Source organism: Panthera onca, chromosome D3, assembly GCF_046562875.1.
Source record: "Panthera onca isolate mPanOnc1 chromosome D3, mPanOnc1 haplotype 2, whole genome shotgun sequence".
Lineage (NCBI taxonomy): Eukaryota > Metazoa > Chordata > Mammalia > Carnivora > Felidae > Panthera > Panthera onca.
Window position 1 is genome coordinate 32,631,227 of NC_138350.1, and position 20,912 is coordinate 32,652,138.

Sequence of the window (20,912 nt, forward strand, 5' to 3'; positions counted from 1 at the left end):
ACCAGATTTAGCAAATAAAGATGCAAGGAGTCCAGTTAAATTTGAATTTCAAATAAAAGTGAATAATTTAATTTTGTAGTATTAAGTATACATTTCGTGTAATTTAGGAAAAATTATACTAAAATGTTGGTGGTTGTTTATCTAAAATTCAAAAGTAACTGGCCATACTGCATTTTACCTAGTAATCATAATGTTTCATATTATGTATGCATGTATGGACTATAGATAATTTGCTTGTTTTTTGGACATTTTTCCTCTGTGTAGGCAAGACAGAAGTTTCAAGAGAAAGAACAAACCTATACATTATGCAAGAACTGAGAATTAAGAAACATTCATGAAATTCATGGGTGTAAGTACCCATTTTCTGCCTTACTATATTCCTCATAAACACCTTACTGATACGTTTGAAAATAATACCATTGTTAGTGAAAATGGTCTCATCAACACACTAGTCCTGACATTATCTTTTCACACATATTAGATCCACAAATGGGGATTGAAATATTAGAAGAAAAATTACACACACACACACACACACACACACACACACACACACAGAGGCAAATTAACCTGAACCTATTCCTCATTTGTAAAGTGGCAAGATAATAATACCAATCTTTTAGGATATTGTTGTGAATGTTATAGAAATTTAAAAAGTAAAAAAAAATCTTTGTGAAATGTAAAAACAAACATTATTAAATTAATGGAGAATTTAAACATTGAAAATTTTGAAATTGCAAGCTTCTTTCACATCCCTCCTCAACACCCCATCTTGTAAGGATAACACATATCTCACATAGTGCCACACTCCCAGAGATAGATCTATGTCTCAAGTTTAAAATTCCAGGCCTTTAAGAAAAAAAAAATTCAGAAAAGACACAGTTAATTGCAAACCAGAGAACTCCTCAACAAACAGGAAGTTGTAACAACTTCATAGAGGCTTTCCTCAGCCACACTATTTTCCAAGCTGTCATAGCATAACTCACCTTAAAGAAAATTCTAACTGCAACGTTTTAAGAAATCCGTTTCAAACAATATGATAGTTCTACTCTCCTACTTGAAGCTCTGTATCACTATAACCCTAACCTTCACATTCTAGTGTAAACGTATACAATTAATTCTTGTTATTTGAGGCAGCTGCATTCCATAATGCCGCCATGAACACTGAATTGCAGAATACTGAACCATTGCTCCCAGGGGAAAAATAGGGTTAGGTTCCTGGTTACAATATTTTCATCAACCAATCAATATATAACCTTGTTTTATGTGTGTGCCTGTTTAAAGACACATTATTCAATATATAGGGTTGATTCATTAACATCAAACTCATGGCCAACAGCACTATGACTCATGCCGAAATAAAACTTTCCTGATAAATGTACTTTCTCCATAGGGCACCTCACATCCTTCTTGTACTTAGGAACACTAGGCAGCACTTTAGCACTATGCCAGGGGGCCATTTTATTTTTCAGTTTTTAATTTTATTTTAATCCAAGTTAGCTAACATGCAGTGTAATAATGATTTCAGGAGTAGAACTTAGTGACTCATCCCTTACGTATAGCACCCAGTGCTCAAAACAACAAGTGCCCTCATTAATGCCCCATTTAGCCCATCTCCCACCCAACACTCCTCCAGTAACCCTCAGTTTGTTCTCTGTTTAAGAGTCTCTTCTGGTTTGTGCAGGGGCGAGGGGAGCATTTTAAACAGCAAAATCACCAACAAAAAGGACAAAATGTGGAAAATGGGGCACTAAATAGACTGCAAAAAGGACACTCGTTTACCAAATGGGAGCTAAAGTAGGAAGAGTTTCACCCTGTTCTTCCCCAACTGGAAACACTCATGGTGGGTGACTCCAAGTTTCTGCCACTCTGCACACGTCCACGAATGACCATGAAAGCACTACGAGCATCATTCTGGCATTACAAATAAATTTTAGCAGGTAGGTGAATTCACAAACACAGAATCTTCGAGTGATAAGAATCTCTAGACTCTAGAACATTTTCTAAATAAAAAACTTACCCTTGAGGATCACTAACTAGACAGTAAAGTTCTGGATTACAGGGCTATGGTTTATATTGCTTATGGTTGTATTACTCGTTCTTAACATATGATTTTCAAAAAGTAACTACCTCAACAATATTTGTCAGATGAAATCAGTCGATCAACCAACACTACAATCTTGCCCTGCCATTCAATATAGTTCTATCTTCCTATAATAGATCGTCCCATGAATAAATGGAGGGGATTGTTCACTCAGATTATGTTAGGATGTTACAAAGTATAAGAAAAAATCCGCAAAACCCTGGACCACAAATATTTTTAAACTTCCCAGGTAACCATTCCCCAATCCCCTCCCTCCTTCCAACGAACTGAAAAAACTCAAACAAACAAACAAAAAAGCCAAGCATAGCTTTCAGAAGCCGAGTGTCCTTATTACCTGCTGCATGTGCGCGAGAGTATAAAAAGCCTTTGTAAAAGCCCTAGCTGCTGAATATTTGATGAGCAACATATGGCTGAACGATAGAACCAGCGCCTGTTATACAAAGACAGATGCAGCCCAGTCAGCACCTTGTCACTGTTTTCAGCTCACTCAGATGGACAAGTGTTTGCTAAACCCTTGTTTTTATGAAAAAGTAGCCTTCAAAGCCTGCGTCTTTGATCATACCTCTCTAATAACCTGGGCGTTGAATGAACATGGCAGTAAATAGATAATTAATCCTCACCTATTGCACAGTCTGCTGGCAGGCAACTGTGGACCAAAGAAAGGGTGCCAGGTGGTAACAGATCACACCATCCAGAAGACCCTCATCCTGCAACTTTGTTGCCCATTACTCACCTCTGCAAGGACCTTGCCTTACCATTGGCCACTCTCTGTGCTCATTCTGGCTCTGCTGCTCTTAACAACCTGACCGCTTACTAACTCTCAGTATGTTATAGAGCAGTGATGGATCATATCAACCCTTTAGTTCTGTGACCTGCACACCGAGGTTGTTCCACGGAGGCAGAGGCAGGAACCTTATAGACTGAGGGCTGCACAATGTCCTGCCATGTCATGGTGTTTCTCAAGAATGCTGAAGAAGTTAGGAGCGAGCATTTATAGGATCGTTTTGAGTGAGATAGGGCTCACCTTCAGGAAAACTGTGCTTTGCTCTAAAATGTGTCTGCGGTGTGCTCTCCTACTTTTTTTCTCATTCTTAGCTCACCCACAGGACTCATTCCTCTGGAAGCAAGTGATTTTGCAGTAGACTAGTATTTTGGGGGTCAGCAAAACAGGGGCCAGAATTCAGCCTTTACAAGTCCTCTTGGCCAGAGCCCGTGTGGATCACAGCCTGTATAAGCACTCTGAGATGCCCTGTTTCCCAACCCGTGTCTCCCCACCAGCCCTGCCCCAGGGTCACCTACTCTGTGATGTCTCTCATGATTGCCATCCTTGCTCTCAGAGGGAGGGACGGGGGAACCTGGGCAGAGCACTACAGATCCACTCCAAAGAGAGTTAAGGCATTCCCCATGGACCACAGGATCCCTACCTTGCCGGGTGTCCTTGCATTTTAAAAGAGCAACTTTCACTTTGCAGATGCCATTAAACCCAAAGGAGTGTGATATACAATGAACAAGTTGGTCCATGAGGGTGACAATCCTTTGCACCCAATTGTCAAGGGATCCTGTAGCACTGATCATGACGAGCCAGTTGTAGAGAAAAAAAGAAAGAGGCTATCTTAATGATCTGAAACCACTCCAGAATACACGCATGCAATCCTTGATACCTAAATGCCCACAGAGTCTTGGCCTTCAGGTCTGGCGCTCTGGAAAGGGACTGCAGGCCAGCCCAGCCATTGCCACCTGCAGAGGCAGTATGCCGAGCACCATGTGCCACTTGTCACAGCTTGACAGCTCTGTCTCCAGGCCACCAAAGAGGCTGCTGGTGGCTTTCCCCAAATGCTCCTTACATGCGCATAGTATTGGCAAGTGGAAATGCAGAAAATATACTTAGGAAAAATTAATTTTGAAAAATGGAGACAGTGGAGCATCTGGGTGGCACAGCAGGTTAAGCGTCCTACTTCGGCTCAGGTCATGATCTCGTGGTCCGTGAGTTCGAGCCCCGCATCGGGCTCTGTGCTGACAGCTCAGAACCTGGAGCCTGCTTCAGATTCTGTCTCCTCTCTCTGCCCCGCCCCTACTCATGCTCTGTCTCTCTCTCTCTCAAAAATAAATAAACATTAATTTTTTTTTAATGGAGAGAGTAAGGATAGGATGGAGGCAGGAAAGAGAGAAGGGAACGAGGGAGAACCAAATGGTAAGCTATAAGATTAAAAGAACCAGTGTTTTCGGTTACTGGCGGCTCTTGTGCCAAGTTGAATGCCTGGCCCACTTCAGACACTCAATAATGCTTATTCAGTGAACAAGCAAAATTAACGCATATTTTGTATCAATATCCTCAGTATATTCTTTCTGCTTAATGCTGAAGAAATACAGTAAAAAGTGGTTTACAGTACAACTGTCCACTTACATTGTCATAAAGCAATTAGACAACATGCAAAATCTCTATGGAGTTATTTTCACTTTGTATTAATTTTATCATATAGTCCAATGAGGGAAATGTCCATGTAGGTAACTGAATTATTTATACTAGACACTCTCACTCCTTTAATCAATTTACAACTTGTTCATTTCAAGAATTATTCATGAACCTCTGTGTGTTTCTCGGTTTCCTTATCCATAAAATACAGTAATACTAACACCTATCTCATAAGGGAGTTATAAGAATTAAGTGAGTACTGTCTAGAAAACTTGGGAGAGTTTTCTGGCATATAGTAAACTTTTAAAAGTTAAAAGTAAGTTTTTATCTCAAAAAGTTATTTTGTATAAATCTGTGCAAACACAGGTGGGTTAAGAGAAATAGTCACACAGGAGGTAAAGTCCAGACTCCCTAACAAATGAATCAAACAGAAATTAGTCTTGTCCAGTCTTTGAAGTAAACCAACTTCAAAACTGAAAGAAACTGACTCAAAATACATACATAAGCATATTAAATCAGTTGAACATGTTCAAAGGGAAAATAAATTGTAACAGTTAGAGGAGGTGTGCTCCCTTTCTCTCTTTCTCTCTCTCTCTCTTTTTTTTTTTTAATTTTTTATTTATTTTTGAGACAGAGAGAGACAGAGCATGAGCAGGGGAGGGGCAGAAAGAGAGGGAGACACAGAATCCGAAGCAGGCTCCAGGCTCTGAGCTGTCAGCACAGAGCCCGACGCGGGGCTCAAACTCACGGACTGTGAGATCATGACCTGAGCTGAAGTCGGACGCCTAACCGATTGAGCCACCCAGGCGCCCCATCCCTCTCTTTTGCTTGATGAGTCTGTCTAAAAGTTTATCAATTTTCCTTATCTTTTCAAAGAACCAGCTCTTAGTTTCACTGATATTTTCTACTGGTTTTTTTTTCAGTCTCTATTTCACTTATTTCCTCTCTGAATTTTATTATTTCCTTCCTTCCACTTAGTTTGTGTTTTGTTTGTTCTCCCTTTTCTAGTTTCTTTAGATGGAAGGTTAGATTTGAGATTCTTCTTATTCCCTCAGGTAGGCCTGTATTGTTATAAACTTCCCTCCCAGAACTGTTTCTGCTGCACCCCAAAGATTTTGAACTGTTGTGTGTTTCCATTTACTTTGTCTCAAAGTATTTTTTGACTTCCCCCTTTGACTTCTTCATTGACCACTGGTAGCATTTAGTAGCATATTTTTCAGCCTCCACCTGTTTGTGTTTCTTCCAGATGTTTTTTGTTGGTTCGTTTTTTGTTTTTGTGTAACTGATTTCTGGTTTCATACTGTTGTGGTCAGATAAGATGCTTGACATGATTTCAATCTTTTTTAATCTATGGAGACTTCTTTTAGGGCTTACCATGTGCTCTATCCTGGAGAATGTACCATGTGCAGCTGAGAAGAATGTGTATTCTGCTGCTTGTGTATAGAATGTTCTGTGAGTATCGGTTAAATCCCTCTGGCCTAATGTGTTAAGACTGATGTTGCCTTATCAGTTTTCTGTCTGGTTGATCTTTCCACTGATACAAGTGGGTTACTAAAGTCCCCTAGTATTATTGTATTACTATCAACATCTCATGTTATGTCTGATATTAGTTGTTTATATAGTTAGGCACTCCTATGTGGGGTGCATAAATTTTACAAATGTTAGATCCTTTCTTGGATTGACCACTTTATCATTATAGAATGCCCTTCTTCGTTTCTTGCTGTCTTTCTTTTAAAGTCTATTTTGTTTGATAGGACTATATTCTCATTTCCACTTGTGTGGAATATCTTTTTCCATCCCTTTATTTTTAGTCTGTGTGCATCTTTAAATCTGAAGTGAGTCTCTTGCAGGAAGCACAAACACAAGTCTTTTTTTTTTTTTTTACTCAACCACCCCACATCTTTTGATGGGAGCACTGAGTCCATTTACACTTACTACTGATAAAAACAACTGATAGATTTGTACTTATTGCCGTTTTGTTGATCATTTTCTGGTTCTTCTGTAGCTCTTCTCTGTTCCTTTCTTCTTTTCATGCTCTTTTCCCTTGTGATCTGGTGCCTTTCCTTAGGGTTATGTTTGTATTCCTTTTTCTTTAGTCTTTGTGTATCTATGTATAGAGCAATCCATTTTAAGTTGATCGTGGCTTAAGTTCAAACACATTATAAAAGCAATTACATTTTTACTCCCACCTCTTATGTTTTGGTTCTCATGTTGTATTTTACATCTCATTATTTTGTGTATCCCTAGACTGGTTATTGAATATATAGATGATTTTACTACTTTTATCTTTGAGCCTTCATACTAGCTGTGTAGGTGGCTAATGTACCACCTTTACTGTAAGTTTATCAGGAAAAAATAGAAAAGTCCCGAATAAAATCATAAATGAAAGAGAAGTTACATCTGCTACCATAGAAATACAAAGGATCATAAAAGACTACCACAAACGATTATTTACCAATAAATGGGACAAGCTGGAAGAAATGGATAAATTTATAGAAACATATAATCTAAGACTGAATCAAGAAATAATATAAAATATTAACAGACCAAATACTAGTAATGAAATTGAATCCATAATCAAAAACCTCCCAACAAATAAAAGTCCTAGACCAGATAGCTTCATAGGCAAATTCTACCGAACATTTAACAAAGAGTTAATAGCTATTCTTCCCAAACTATTCCAAAAAAATTAAGAGAAAGGAATGCTTCCAAACTTCTTCTATGAGGCCAGCAATTCTGTGATATCAAAACCAGAAAAAGACATGACAAAAAGTAAAATTACAGGCCAATATCCCTGATGAACATGGATGCGAAACAAAATTCTCAACAAGATATTACCAAACCAATTAGCAAACCACCTTACCAAACAAACAAAAAAGATAAAAATCGTATTATTGTTTCAATAGATAGAGAAAAAGCATTTTATGAAGGTCAACATCTACTTATGCTAAAAAAAAAACACCTCAACAAAGTGCATATAGAGGGAACACACCTCAGAATAATAAAGGGCATGTATGAAAATCCCACAGCTAACATCATACTCAATGGCGAAAAGCTGAAAGCTTTTCCTCTAAGCTTGGGAACAGGACAAGGGTGTCCACCCTTGCCACTTGTATTCAGCATAGTACTGGAAGTCTTAGCTACAGCAATCAGACAAGAAAAAGAAATAAAAAGCATTCAAATTGAAAACAGTAAAACTGCCACTATTTGCAGAGGACAGGAGACTATATATAGAAAAAAACCTAAAGACTTCACCAGAAAAACCATTCGAACTAATAAATGAACTCAGTAAAGTTACACAATACAAAATTAATATACATTGGGCACCTGGGTGGCTCAGTCGGTTAAGCATCTGACTTTGGCTCAGGTCATGATCTCACAGTTTGGGAGTTCGAGCCCTGTGTCAGGTTCTTTGCTTGTCAGTGCAGAGCCCACTTTGGATCTTCTGTCCCCCCCACCTCTGCCGTGTGCGTGCTCTCTCTCTCTCTTTCTCAGAAATAAATATTTTTATTTAAAAAATTAATATGTATTGGGGCGCCTGGGTGGTTCAGTCAGTTAAGCATCTGACTTCAGCTCAGGTCATAATCTTGCAGTTCGTGAGTTCAAACCCCATTTTGGGCTCTGTGCTGACAGCTCAGAGTCTGGAACCTGCTTCAGATCCCGTGTCTCCCTCTCTCTCTCTGCCCCTCCCCTGCTCTGTCTCTGTCTCAAAAATAAACATTATTTAAAAAAAAATTAATATACATTAATTCTGCATTTCTATAAACTATCATAAAAAGAAATTTTAAAATCAATCTAATTTACAATTGCATCAAGAAGAATAAAATATGTAGGAATAAATTTAAGCAAGAAGGTGAAAGACCTGTGCTCTGAAAACTATAAGACACTGATGAAAGAAATCAAAGATAAATGGAAAGATATTCCATGCTCATGGACTGGAAGAAGGAATGCTGTTAAAATGTCTGTACTACCCAAAAGCAATCTACAGATTTACTGCCATCCCTATCAAAATGTCAATTTTTCACAAAACTAGAATAATCCTAAATATTGTATGGAACCACAAAAGACCCTGAATAACCAAAGCAATCTTGAGAAAGAAGAACAAAGCGCATGCATCATGCTCGCTGACTTTGAACTATATTGCAAAGCTATGGTAATCAAAACTGTATGATAATGGCACAAAACCAGACATATAGATCAATATAGAAAGCCCAGAAATAAACCCACACTTATGCAGTTAGTTAATCTTCAATAAAGGAGGAGGGGCGCCTGGGTGGCTCCATCGGTTAAGCGTCCGACGTCAGCTCAGGTCATGATCTCACAGTTTGTTGGTTCGAGCCCCGCGTCGGGCTCTTTGCTGACGGCTCAGAGCCTGGAGCCTGCTTCGGATTCTGTGTCTCCCTCTGTCTCTGCTCCTCCCCCGCTCATGCTCTGTCTCCCTCTCTTCTTCAAAAATAAATAAAAACATTAAAAAAAAAAACAACAAAGGAGGAAAGAATATACACTGGGGAAAAGACAGTCTCATCAATAGATGGTGTTGGGAAAACTGGACGGCTCCATGCAAAAGAATGAAACTGGACTATTTTCTATACCAGACACAGAAATAAACCCGAAATAGATTAAAGGTTTAATTGTAAGACCAGAGAATTAAAATACTAGAAGAAACCATAGGCAGTAATCTCTTGGACATTAGTCTTAACATATATATATATATATATATATATATATATATATATATATATATACATATTTGATCTGTCTCCTCAGGCAATGGCAACAAAAGCGAAACTGAATAAATGGGACTATATAAAACTAAAAAGCATCTGCACAGCAAAGCAAACCATCAACAAAACAAAAAGGCAACCTATTTAATGGGAGAAGATATTTGCAAATTATATAACCAATAAGGGGTTAAATCCTTAACACAACTCAGTATCAAAAAATCGAATAATCCAATTTAAAAATGGGCAGAGGACCTGAATAGACATTTCTCCAAAGAGGACCTATAGATGGCACATGAAAAGAGGTTCAATATTCCTAATTATCAGGGAAATGCAAATCAAAGCCACAATGAGATGTCATCTGTTGGTGTGTACATGGAGAAGAGGGAACCCTCGTGCAGAGTTGGTGGGGATATAAATTGGTAAAGTCACTGTGGAAAACAGTATGGAGGTTCCTCAGAAAAATAAGACTAGAACTACCTTATGATCCAGCAATTCCACTTCTAGGTATTTATCCAAAGAAAATGAAAACATTAATTCAAAAAGATAAATGCACCCTATGGGGGCGCCTGGGTGGCTCAGTCGGTTAAATGTCTGACTCTTGATTTCAACACAGGTCATGATCCCATGGTTTGTGAGATCAAGCCCCACATTGGGTTCTGCACTGATAGTATGGAGACTGTTTGAGATTCTCTCTCTCCCTCTCTCTCCCTGCTCCTCCCCACTTGCTCTCTGTCTGTCTCAAAATAAACAAATAAACTTAACAAAATTTTTTTAAATAAGAAAAATAATAATAAATGCACCCTATGGTCACTGTAGCATTATTTAGCCAAGATATGGAAGCAACCTAAGTGTCCACTGATAGATGAATGGATTAAGAAGATATATAGTGGAATATTCCTCAGCCATAAAAAGAATGAAATCTTGCCATTTGTGACAACATGGATGGACCTAGAGGATATCGTGCTGAGTAAAATATGTCAGACATAGAAAAACAAATATGGTATGATTTCACTTATATGTGGAATCTAAAATACGAATGAGAAACAGACTAGAGAAACAGAACAATCTGGTGGTTGCTGGTGGAGGGTAAGGGATAAGCGAAACAGGGGAAGAGGATTGAAAAGTACAAACTACCGCTTATCAGATTAATAAGTCATGGGGATGCAATGTACAGAACGGGAACACAGTTAATAATATTTTAACGATTTTATGTTATGTGGTAACAGATGGTGGCTAGATTGACGTGATCACATCATTATGCATATAAATGTGGAATCACTATGTTGTACACCTGAAACTAATATAGCAACGCATGTCAACTATAATAAAAAAATGTAGGAGAGGAGCTATGATTTCTAAGCTCTTTATCCATCTGTTCAGCATATATGGCATAAGTAGGTGCCCATGTACGTGACACGTGACCCCCACAGGTAGATCTCTTAATACTGTGTCAAGGACCAGTGCCAAGGACTCAACATATGGGGAAACAAGGATGCTGATAATCTCAGGACCTTGCCCAAGACCACACAGTTAAATAAATAGCAGAGCTGGATTTATATCCTGGGGACAGAGAGCCCATACCATTTACCTCAGTCTATCCAATACAGTCTATCCAGTACAAAGCCTGACAGGGTAGGCAATGGTACATGTTTGTCCAATGAATAAACAAAAGAATAGTAATTTGGAGATGAGATCAACAAACTGATACCAATTCAGGTAAACGGCCTTCCTGTAATGACAGGACCTCATCTGAACAACAGCTAAGGCCATATTACAGGCTTGGTATATCAGAGCCAAATAAAGGAAAGCGTTTGGGATTTCTGAAAACCTATCCCCAGTCATAAACCAACATGATCCAATGCTTGCTGGGCTAAGAATTACATGTATTCCTGAAAGTCCTTCTCTGACCGAGCAGTGGTTGCCAAATTTAAAACAAAAGAATGTTACATCTGAACCATCCCGAAAAAGGACCTATAATTAATTCATTCAAAAGTTCGAGAAACAAGCATCTCGTTATTTCTGTTAGCATTCCTCTTGGTGGTGAGCAGATATTAATAGTAAAACACCTAATAATTTACTCAATTAAATATTTTCTTGGGTTTTGCTTTATTATGACATAATAAAACATAGTAATAATAAGTCTAATGGTATAAAGACTAACAGTGTTTTTAACAAAAACCAGATGCAAGCAGTTTTAAATATCTGCTACTATTTCCTCCCTGACGTCTAAACATGTTTTTACAAGTTAACAGACCTCTTCGCCTCTTCATAGAGGAAAATTGAACATCATTCTTTTCTCAGGGTGCTGTTAGTGATTCTGGTAAGGTGCATCCTGGGTGAGAACCTCAGAATAAGGCCCTTTTGATGATTATTTTACACACGTACACACACACACACACACACACACACACGCAGTCTCCGTATGATTAGTACAATTTCCACCTAAAGTAGGACCCCTGTTCAGAGCTGGATAGATGAAAATATCTTTTTCTCCCCCGTCATTTTAAAATTAACTTTGGCAATCCTTTACAAAAGTTAACTTGGCCTGCTAACCACTGTCACTAAAGTACAGTGAAGCCTCATCTCCTTTACTACCCTCTCTAATTCTATCCCCCTTCCAAATGTTGAAAGAGATCCCAACGACGAGGAAAAAAAATACGTTCTTTGTAACTTACACATGTAAATGCAAGCAAATATACCAGGGGACCTGTTACCTTATTCAAAATAACAAAGCAAAGTTTATTTAAAAAAAAAACAAGATATTTCAGGGACTCACTCCTTTGATCAGAGGAAAGATAAAAATCTCCTCCACAAACCACGTATTGAAAAATATTTGAAGGCAAAGCCTGAAAGGGTTGGCAGCATGTGGTTCTGTTTTTCCTCTGGCAATCTGGCCTTGGCACAGGACTGGACCCACTACCTGTGCTTCCCCTACTGCAGGAGGAGCTAGCCATCATAAATGAAGACAGAAAACTTAAGAAAGATCCACACAGGCACCCGAGGTCCTTCCCTTGCCTCTACCACTGGGAGTGCTGTTCTCACCTCCTACAGGGTTGCCCAATCTTGGCAAACATTTGGGAAGAAGGCTCTCAGAATGAGTATGGGTCTTCAAACAAGAAGACAACTTTGGCATTAGAGAGAATTATACACCTTAGACAACAATTATCTCCGTATGTCTTAGTGTGTGTGTGTGTGTGTGTGTGTGTATGTGGGGGGGGGGGGCTGGAGAATTCTTAATCATGGAGCCCCCAAAAAGGAAGTGACTATATGAACTGAATAACACTATTAAGATAAGAGCCTTTTATCCAGCAGCCCAAGAGAACACCTGCTGGCAGGACCAAGCAAGCAGACAGAAGCAATTTCCAGCGAACAGCAAATTCACACTGTAGCCAGATGTATGCTTCTAATGTCAGAACTATTATTTATCCAGAGTAAATGAAAAGATGTAAAACTTTTTATTAAAACCAACTGAAAGACGCCCCGGACCCGGAGCATTTACACAGTCAAGACCCAAGAATTTATGACCAGGTACGTGCAAGGACTCACTCTATCACAGTTTTGTGGGGAAGGACCCATGGAAAGGCTTGATGAAGTGGGGTGGCAGAAGGAGAACAGGCATCTAAGTCTCACAAATGTAGCCTCCCCACCAATTCCTTAATAAGAGGAGACAACAGTAATATGAGAACCTCACTATGGACTATTCCTAGCTTGTTAAGTGGATTTATAATCCGGTTCACAATAAATGTGGGTTTTTCTTTTCATTCCAGAATGGAGGTTCTCCCTTTTCAATAAATCATTTTTCTATCTTCTTATCAAATGAGTTACTATATAGGGAGTGCTTACAATAGACCCTGTGACATACAGTTGGCTACCTTTACTGTTATTAACATCCTCCCTCCAAGGACATCTCCAGATATGACATCTAACTCTCTGGTCTGGGTCGAGAAGGCACTGCCTACTATTGTAGTCGAGATTCCAGGGTAAATCTAGTTAATCGCTACTTCCTTCAGGATGCTGCCTTTTTGTCTGGGTATCTCATTTGATAACAATATCCTACATGTAATATATTCTTATATCCACATATATTCATCATGGAAAGATGTTCCGTGTGTATTTGTCCTTTGTGTGCAGCAACAATGGTGTTCTTATTCAAATAAACTTTATGTTTTTGATGCCTTTTGAGAGAAAAAGAGAGTGCAGAGGGAGAGGGAGAGAGAGAATCCCAAGCAGGCTCCACACTCAGCTCAAGCCTGACACGGGGCTCAATCTCAGGATCGTGAGATCGTGACCTGAGTCGAAATCAAGAGTTGGACGCTTAACCGACTGAGCCACTCAGGCGCCCCACATTCAAATAAACTTTAAACACCCTCATTTATAATGAGGAGAGACCTGAAGATATTTTGTTTATACTAAATATTCTGGGTTTTATCTCTTTTTTAAATTTTTTTTCAATGTTTATTATTTTTGAGAGAGAGACAGAGACAGAGAGCAAGCAGGGAAGGGGCAGAGAGAGAGGGAGACATGGAATCCGAAGCAGGCTGCAGGCCCTGAGCTGTCGGCACAGAGCCCGATGCAGGGCTCAAACTCATGAATCTGAGCTGAGGTCAGAAGCTCAACTGACTGAGCCACCCAGGCACCCAAGGGTTTTATCTCTTTTCTTAAAATTGACAAGACTAATTACATCACCAGCACCCCCCCCACTGCCCCCCGCCATTGAAGGGACTCCAAATGTTGCATAAATCAGACCCAGCTTACTCCTAAGGCCAACTGCAGGAAAGTAGTGTGAGATGAATTTAGAGAGATGACAGCATCACTGAATAATTATATGGCTTTCTCATTCAATGAGATATATAATATCCATGTGTTTGAGAGGCGAAGAACCCTTTTTTCTTCTTTTTATCCTTCACAAATTCAAACATCGTATTTTGCGAAGGGAAGTCTTTGAATTCATATTTGTTGAAAGAAATAACCCGTCACCGTAAGATATATGTTCTATATAACATAAGGCATAGGTTATCAATCTGAACCAATGCAAATTAAAATATCTCCTTTAAATATACTCAAACTATCTCTCCAGACCTGGAGCCTAGTAATCTATCAGCCAACAAGTATTTATTAAGTGACTAGGTTTCCCTTGTCGCTCGCAAATCCCCAGAGGACCTTGTTCTCTCTCGGGGGCATGAGTCAGAACAACATAGTTGCTAAGAGCACAGCCACCCATAGGGCACCTGTGTGTCCTCAGGCTTATTCTCAACCCACCTGGAATTCAGTCTCCATCTGCAGTACAAGGATTTGGGGTAACAGTTTTTAATAATAGCAGCAGCCACTTCAAAATGTCGTTGTGAGACTTAAACTAGTTCATGCACATAAATAATATGTGCTTAGTAGGCAGTGCTATTGGCTTTCTATTAACAGGTTATTTGACCCAAATACGATTTAGCAAGAAATGTTGGAAAGCACGGGATTCTTAGAGATATTGAGAGAGCACTGGAAAAGTCCCGAGGTAAATATTGATGGTGGTCATCCGGATGAGGCTAGGATTTCTAAAACTCTCTCGCTCTGATGTTCAAAGTAATAGTGTACTTCAAAATAATAATATTATTATTAGCCAATATACACTGAGCATTTACCATGGCCTTCTTCCGCAACTAATATGTTTTATTACTTGTATTCCATTCAAACAAAACACTCTTCCACCATATTGGCTGATGTGGTATACTCCATATGCCACAAGGTATAGGGAATCTGTGTCTGGTTAGAGAAGTTAGTATCTTGGGGCACCTGGTTAAGGAGTTATCAGTTGGTTAAGCCTCCAAATCTTGATTTCGCCTCAGGTCATGACCTCACAGCTCATGGGTTTGAGCTGTATCAGGCTCTGGGCTGGCAGCATGGAGCCTGCTTGGGATTCTCTCTTTCTCCCTCCCTCTCTCTCTTTCTGCCCCTCCCATACTCATGCTTGCGCTCTCTCTCTCTCTCTCTCTCTCTCTCTCTCTCTCAAAAATAAATACATAAACTTAAAACTTAGTATCTCCTCGACTTCAAATGTATGAGCCACTTGAAGCTAATTATATATTAGTGTTTAATGGAGTGCAGTCTCAATCCCAATGCAAAGCACACCGTTAGGGAAACAGCAGAAAAAGATTTCTTTTCCTTCCTACAGTATTATATGCTTAAATAAAATGCCTATAAGAGCATAAAACATCTTGATTTACTAAATTACTCATGATCTTCTGACCCCAATTAAGTCTGAAATAGCAAAATCCCATGGCCCATTGTACCCTAAGCTTCTGTCTCCGAGGGATGAAAATATACAATAAACTGTTCTATGATGTTTGCTATTATGGAGACTGAGGTAAGCATAAGACCATAGCTATGTTTATAAATGCTTCTAAAATGAGAAAGTGTGAGTATAAATTCACTCATTCATTCATTCCATAAATATTTACTGACTGCCTTACTATACACCAGACATTGTTTCTGTGACCTGGAAATACAGGGTAATAAACAAAACAGCAAAATCCTTCCCATCTTGAAGTTTACATGTCAGAAGGGAAAGAGACTCAGATAATAAATGCATTAAAATGGGACTCTGGCTCAGTTTCAGAGGAAACCCTAAAAGAGCTGAGGAACCAAGCCTCCCTCACTTTCCAATGAATGCTATGGCAAAGGACATATGTTCTCAACCCGTGGTTCCTTCCCCCGAAGAGGATATGAAACAGAATGGTGGAGAAGCCGAGAGAATTAACTATCTTAGAAAGATTTTCAAGCCTAGTGAGAGTGGCTTCCCAGAGACACCCCTGTGAGCTCCAGGGCCTGGAGCGGCTCTGAAATATGACTTGCCTGGGAAATCCGAAGGGCAAGAAGAGGGGTGAGGGTCTTGTTGAGTTAAGTAATTGCACGCTGACCTATGGCAGATGAAAGGTGCCTGTTCTCCATGGCCTGAGTGTGCACACCCGTGTGTGTGTGTATGAGAGAGAGAGAGAGAGAGAGAGAGAGAGAGAAAGCGAGAGAGGGGGGAATTGGAGGGGAGAGAGAGCTCCCTTCAGACATCAACTCCCAGGGAGAAATTCCAAGGCCTCCTGACAGCTGGGAAATGGGGTGCCTAGTCCTCAGAGGCAATTCCAAACTTACACCTCAGCTTCCTGCACATGGCAGTTTAGGAGGGATTCTGACAGGAGGAAGCACCTCCAGCTCAAGTCCATCTGGATGGAGCGGTGGAAAAATCACTTTTAAGTAACTAGGGATGTTTTGTCTGGTAGAAAACAGACTGAAGGGAAAGATCCCCTCCACCACCCCTCCTGACAGTTGAAAAGCTATGGGTAGTTCACTGACCACGAACATGGAACTGTCTCATTTGCCTCACATGACTCTTATTAGTAAGAGTGCCAGGCATGCCTGTCCACACAGATCGGTCCCCTGACTGCCTCCTGTGGTTCTAGTGACACTCAGGTGGCTCTTGTGTCCCAGTTCTACTCATGACACCCCTGACTCCCCCCACTGTAGTCTAATCCAGTCCCATCACAATATTGCAATAATGTAATTATATAATCTTCTAATGACTATAGTCCTCCAGCCTCTGTTAGCTCTTTTTTTTTAAAGTTTATTTATTTATTTTGAGAGACAGAGAGAGAGAACGAGCAAGCATGAGCAGGGGAGGGCAGAGAGAGGGAGAGAGAGAATCCCAAGCAAGCTCCAAGCAGTCAGTGCAAAGACCGATGTGGGCTCAAACTCACGAACCACGAGATCATGACCTGAGCCAAACTCAAGAGTCAGGCGCTTAACCCACCGAGCCACCCAGACACCCCTGTTGACTCTTTTTTTTTTTTTTTTACAGTTTTTTAAGTTTATTTATTTGAGAGAGACAGAGACAGTGTGAGCAGGGGAGGGGCAGAGAGAGGGGGAGAGAATCCCAAGCAGGCTCTGCACCGTCAGCACAGAGCCTGATGCCCGATGCGGGGCTCAAACCCACGAAATCATGAGGCCGGGAACTAAGCCACAGAAACACCCTCCAAGCTGCAACCCTGAAACTCTCCACCTGCTTGTCCCTCTATGGATACACTTAGAGGAAACATAATCACACAAGAGTGAAAGAAATCCAACAGACCAGATGCAGGGCACGGGGTCACGTGGTAACTTTTACACGTCAGCACCATGCTTCCAGTCTAGGGGGTCCACGTCATTACGTGGTCCCTGCAATGCGCACAGAGGCCTTTGGCTCCAGGGGCAATCCAAACTCACTTGTGGCTTCAGGCAGACAGTCTGCGAGCAGGCAGCACAGAGGCTGCTGACAGTTCTTTCGGTTTGACAACGTGCTCTCCTACCGATTCATGAGAAACGTAGGTGAACGCGAATTTGGAGGTCCGAGCATGTCGGAGCCTGACTCTTCCTGAAAAGCCACACTGTGGTCACTCTGCCAGACCCACCACTGCTTGCGTCTATGCCACGTCGGCTTGCAGGTCCCGGACCACGCACCGCCAGAAATGCCCAGTGTGGGTATCTCCAAACACAGACTTTAGAAATGTCTGGATTGTGAGCCCTGCACGTTCAGAAAAAAATATGTGGGGTATCCTCGCCTAGAGACCCTCTGTGTCTCCATAAACAAACAAGCAAACAAATAAATAAGTGAGGTTACTGTATCTGAATATCAGTCCTGTGTCTTAGCTCCTTGGTCCTGAAGTGCAGGAAAGAGGAAAGTACTCACAACAGTGCTTCCCTATACTAACTGCACAGATGCCTGTGGGTTTCCGTTTCAAGCCCAGTGCCTCCCTCTCTCCCATTAGGAGCAGCACCAGCAGACGTGCGTGCTGATCATGCTTTGCCTGGGCACTGACCTTGCAACATTTTGTGAATTCGGGATATTTCTTTACATAGAGAAGAACGGCTTTTTGCTTTTGATTTCATGCTTCACCTCCTGACAGTGTCAGTCCCTGGTGCACCAGGTAGAAACATTGGGCCAATTGTCCCGCGCTTCTGAAATAGTCGCACAACCACCCCTGCAGAGACTGAGGCAACTCGACAGAAAGCAGGGCTGGTTAGTTGGGAAGAAGGCAAAGCCAGGCACTGTCATCTAAGTATGAAGGGAGAAAATTCCAGTTACCTGATTTTCAGGTAAAACCATAAGGAGATATCTTGATATAAAAGTAACAGATCATTTAATTGAATATATACAGGTACTCCTTTTTTATTTCTTTTAATGTTTATTTATTTTTGAGAGACAGAGAGAGAGACAGGTACGAGCGGGGGAGGGCAGAGAGAGAGCGAGACACAGAATCAGAAGCAGGCTCCAGGCTCCGAGCTGTCAGCACAGAGCCCGACGCAGGGCTCGAACTCACAGACCGTGAGATCATGACCTGACCCAAGTCAGACGCTTAACGACTGAGCCAGCCAGGTGCCCCCAGGTACTCATTTTTAAAGCACTTGTTTCTGAATGTGTATGATACCCCCACTTTTTTTTTAAACATGAGCTCCAGGCCAAGCCATGAAATACAAGTTGCCCGTATGTTATAACCTTGGTTCTGAGGCCAGAAATTACTCTGTTTCAATGTCTTCGTTTATGTTAAACTGTAGGAATGAGGCAAGAGTGGGTGTGGTCCCCTGAACAAGGGATCTTGAGGTTTGATAAGGATTATGCTTGCACTCACTTTTCTCCAGCTCTTCGTCACTTGTTGTAGTAAGGATTTAAGTGACTTCGAAGAGCCCTTACTTAGGGGGCACCTGAGTGGCTCAGTCGGTTGAGCATCTGACTCCTGATTTCAGTTTAGGTCATGATCTCACGGTTCGTCAGTTTGAGCCCCACATCGGGCTCTGGGCTGTCAGTGAGAGATTCTCTTTCTCTTTCTCTCTCTCTCTCTCTTTGCCCCTCTCCCACTCTCATGTGCTCTCTGTCTCAAAATAAATAAATAAACTTAAAAAAAAAAAGAGTGGTTACTCCGGTTCTCCCTCAGGCAGGAAAGTCAACACGGCGTCTGCAGTCCTCACTATTCAGATGAAGAATCATAATATGCATTATAAATGCAACAGTTCAGGAAAGACAGAGCCATTATTTGCTGTTCTGCATACACCAAGTCGTCACCTCTTTTCCTGAAGACTCACCACAAGTTGATAAGTTGGTGGCAGTGACCAATGGCCCTTCCCGCACCACCCTGTTGGTTGGGCCAAACACAACTTCCTTTTTTTTCCATGTTAATATACAGCCATCTCACCTGAGACACTGGGCACAGTCTTTATTTCTGACGGTATTGTTTGGAGAAATTGACCTGGTGTGGTTTAATGTTTATACTTGTGGAAGAACTTCAAATATGGAAACTTAGAAGGCAGACCATGCCTCCTAATTTGAACCTCAGAAGAAATTGTCACATTCTTTTCTGTGCCTTCAGATTCTTGCAGGGCAATGGGAAATGGATCCAAAATTTTGCAGCAACATGCTTGAGAAACCCTCCTCCAGACTCAGATTACTCTCTTCCAGTACTTGATTGAGGCATATGGAAGAGATCTCAGCTGATGTATAAACAAGTCATGACCGGGACCCGGCCTCCTACCCGGTACTCCTGCTACGTGGCTTGGAAATGTTAAGACGGTGCTCTGCCTCCTTTCCACTTGCCACCACATTCTCCCCAGCAATCCAATATGCAAAGCATGTGCCAATGTTGCTCCGCCCTCTGCCTTATTTTGTTGAAAATACCCTGAGTTCACCTTAACCAGCCAGAATGTTCCAGATACACTGCAAGCATACCAACGAAGACCGACTTGGGAACTTGTGGGGGAGGATAGCTTTGTAAATGACAAAAACGTGTCACGAACCAGCTCCACGCTACTCAACTTGCAGCTGCTCAAACACTTGACGCCGCTCCCAACGGGACCAGCACGACGCACAGACAGCATCTCTCGTATCAGATAAAGACAGACCCAGAAGCCCAGCGAAATGCATTCCGACCTCAGCAGAGAACAGCACACGTCTCTTACCTTGCATCGTTGCTTTTGTTGGTTCCGAGAACAGGGGGATGAGCAAGAGGTAGATGAGGTAGACAAAGGAGAGCCCATTGTACCGGAACGCACACGCTGCGGTTGGGAAGAGAAATGAGAGGGAGAGCGTCATTAACAATGGCAGGCTGATGGGACCAGGGTGCATGGGCCTGCGTGGGTGACTGCATCAGCCGTCGCTAGATCAAATGGTGACCTAAGCAGATAAGTCAATTAGGAAGTAAAAATTCAGCCTTTCTTCCGTGTTCCTCACTCTGTCGAGCACCATTAGAAATGCAGAATTAAAATGCATCATCCTTGCCCTTAAAATCTACCCAGGAAGGCAGCACCCACATACCTGAATGAAGGCAGTCCATAAATGAGTCATAAATTAAGCTGGAGAAATTAAAATCGCTACGGAAATATAGAGGCAACGGGATTGGGGAGGGTTTGGGATGCGCGGGGAAGGTTTTTCCATGGAAGAGAGGAGACAGAAGAGACAGACAACAGAAGGATATTTGGTAAACGCTCCATGGCGGGGCTTTACACAAATTTTGTCATTTAATCCTCATTTTATGAGTAGGAACAGTCAGGCTCAGAAAGACTCAACCGCTCACCTGAATCTCCCAACTAGGATTTGACCGAGTTAGAATTAAGCTCAGATCTGCCAGGCTCCCGACCCTATGCTCCTTCTTCTGCATCGCTTATCTGA

At 41.2% G+C, this 20,912-nt stretch overlaps 1 protein-coding gene across 6 annotated transcripts in view; it reads right to left on the reverse strand.

Moving 5' to 3' along the window:
- The window catches only part of LOC132665746 (piezo-type mechanosensitive ion channel component 2), a 476,941-nt gene that overhangs the window by 373,151 nt on the left and 82,878 nt on the right, over positions 1–20,912 (reverse strand). For all 6 annotated transcript variants that reach the window (XM_078435431.2, XM_078435426.2, XM_078435427.2 and 3 more), the window contains exon 2: positions 20,204–20,299. In XM_078435431.2, coding sequence (XP_078291557.1) covers positions 20,204–20,299 — 96 coding nt within the window. The remainder of the gene's footprint in view (positions 1–20,203; positions 20,300–20,912) is intronic.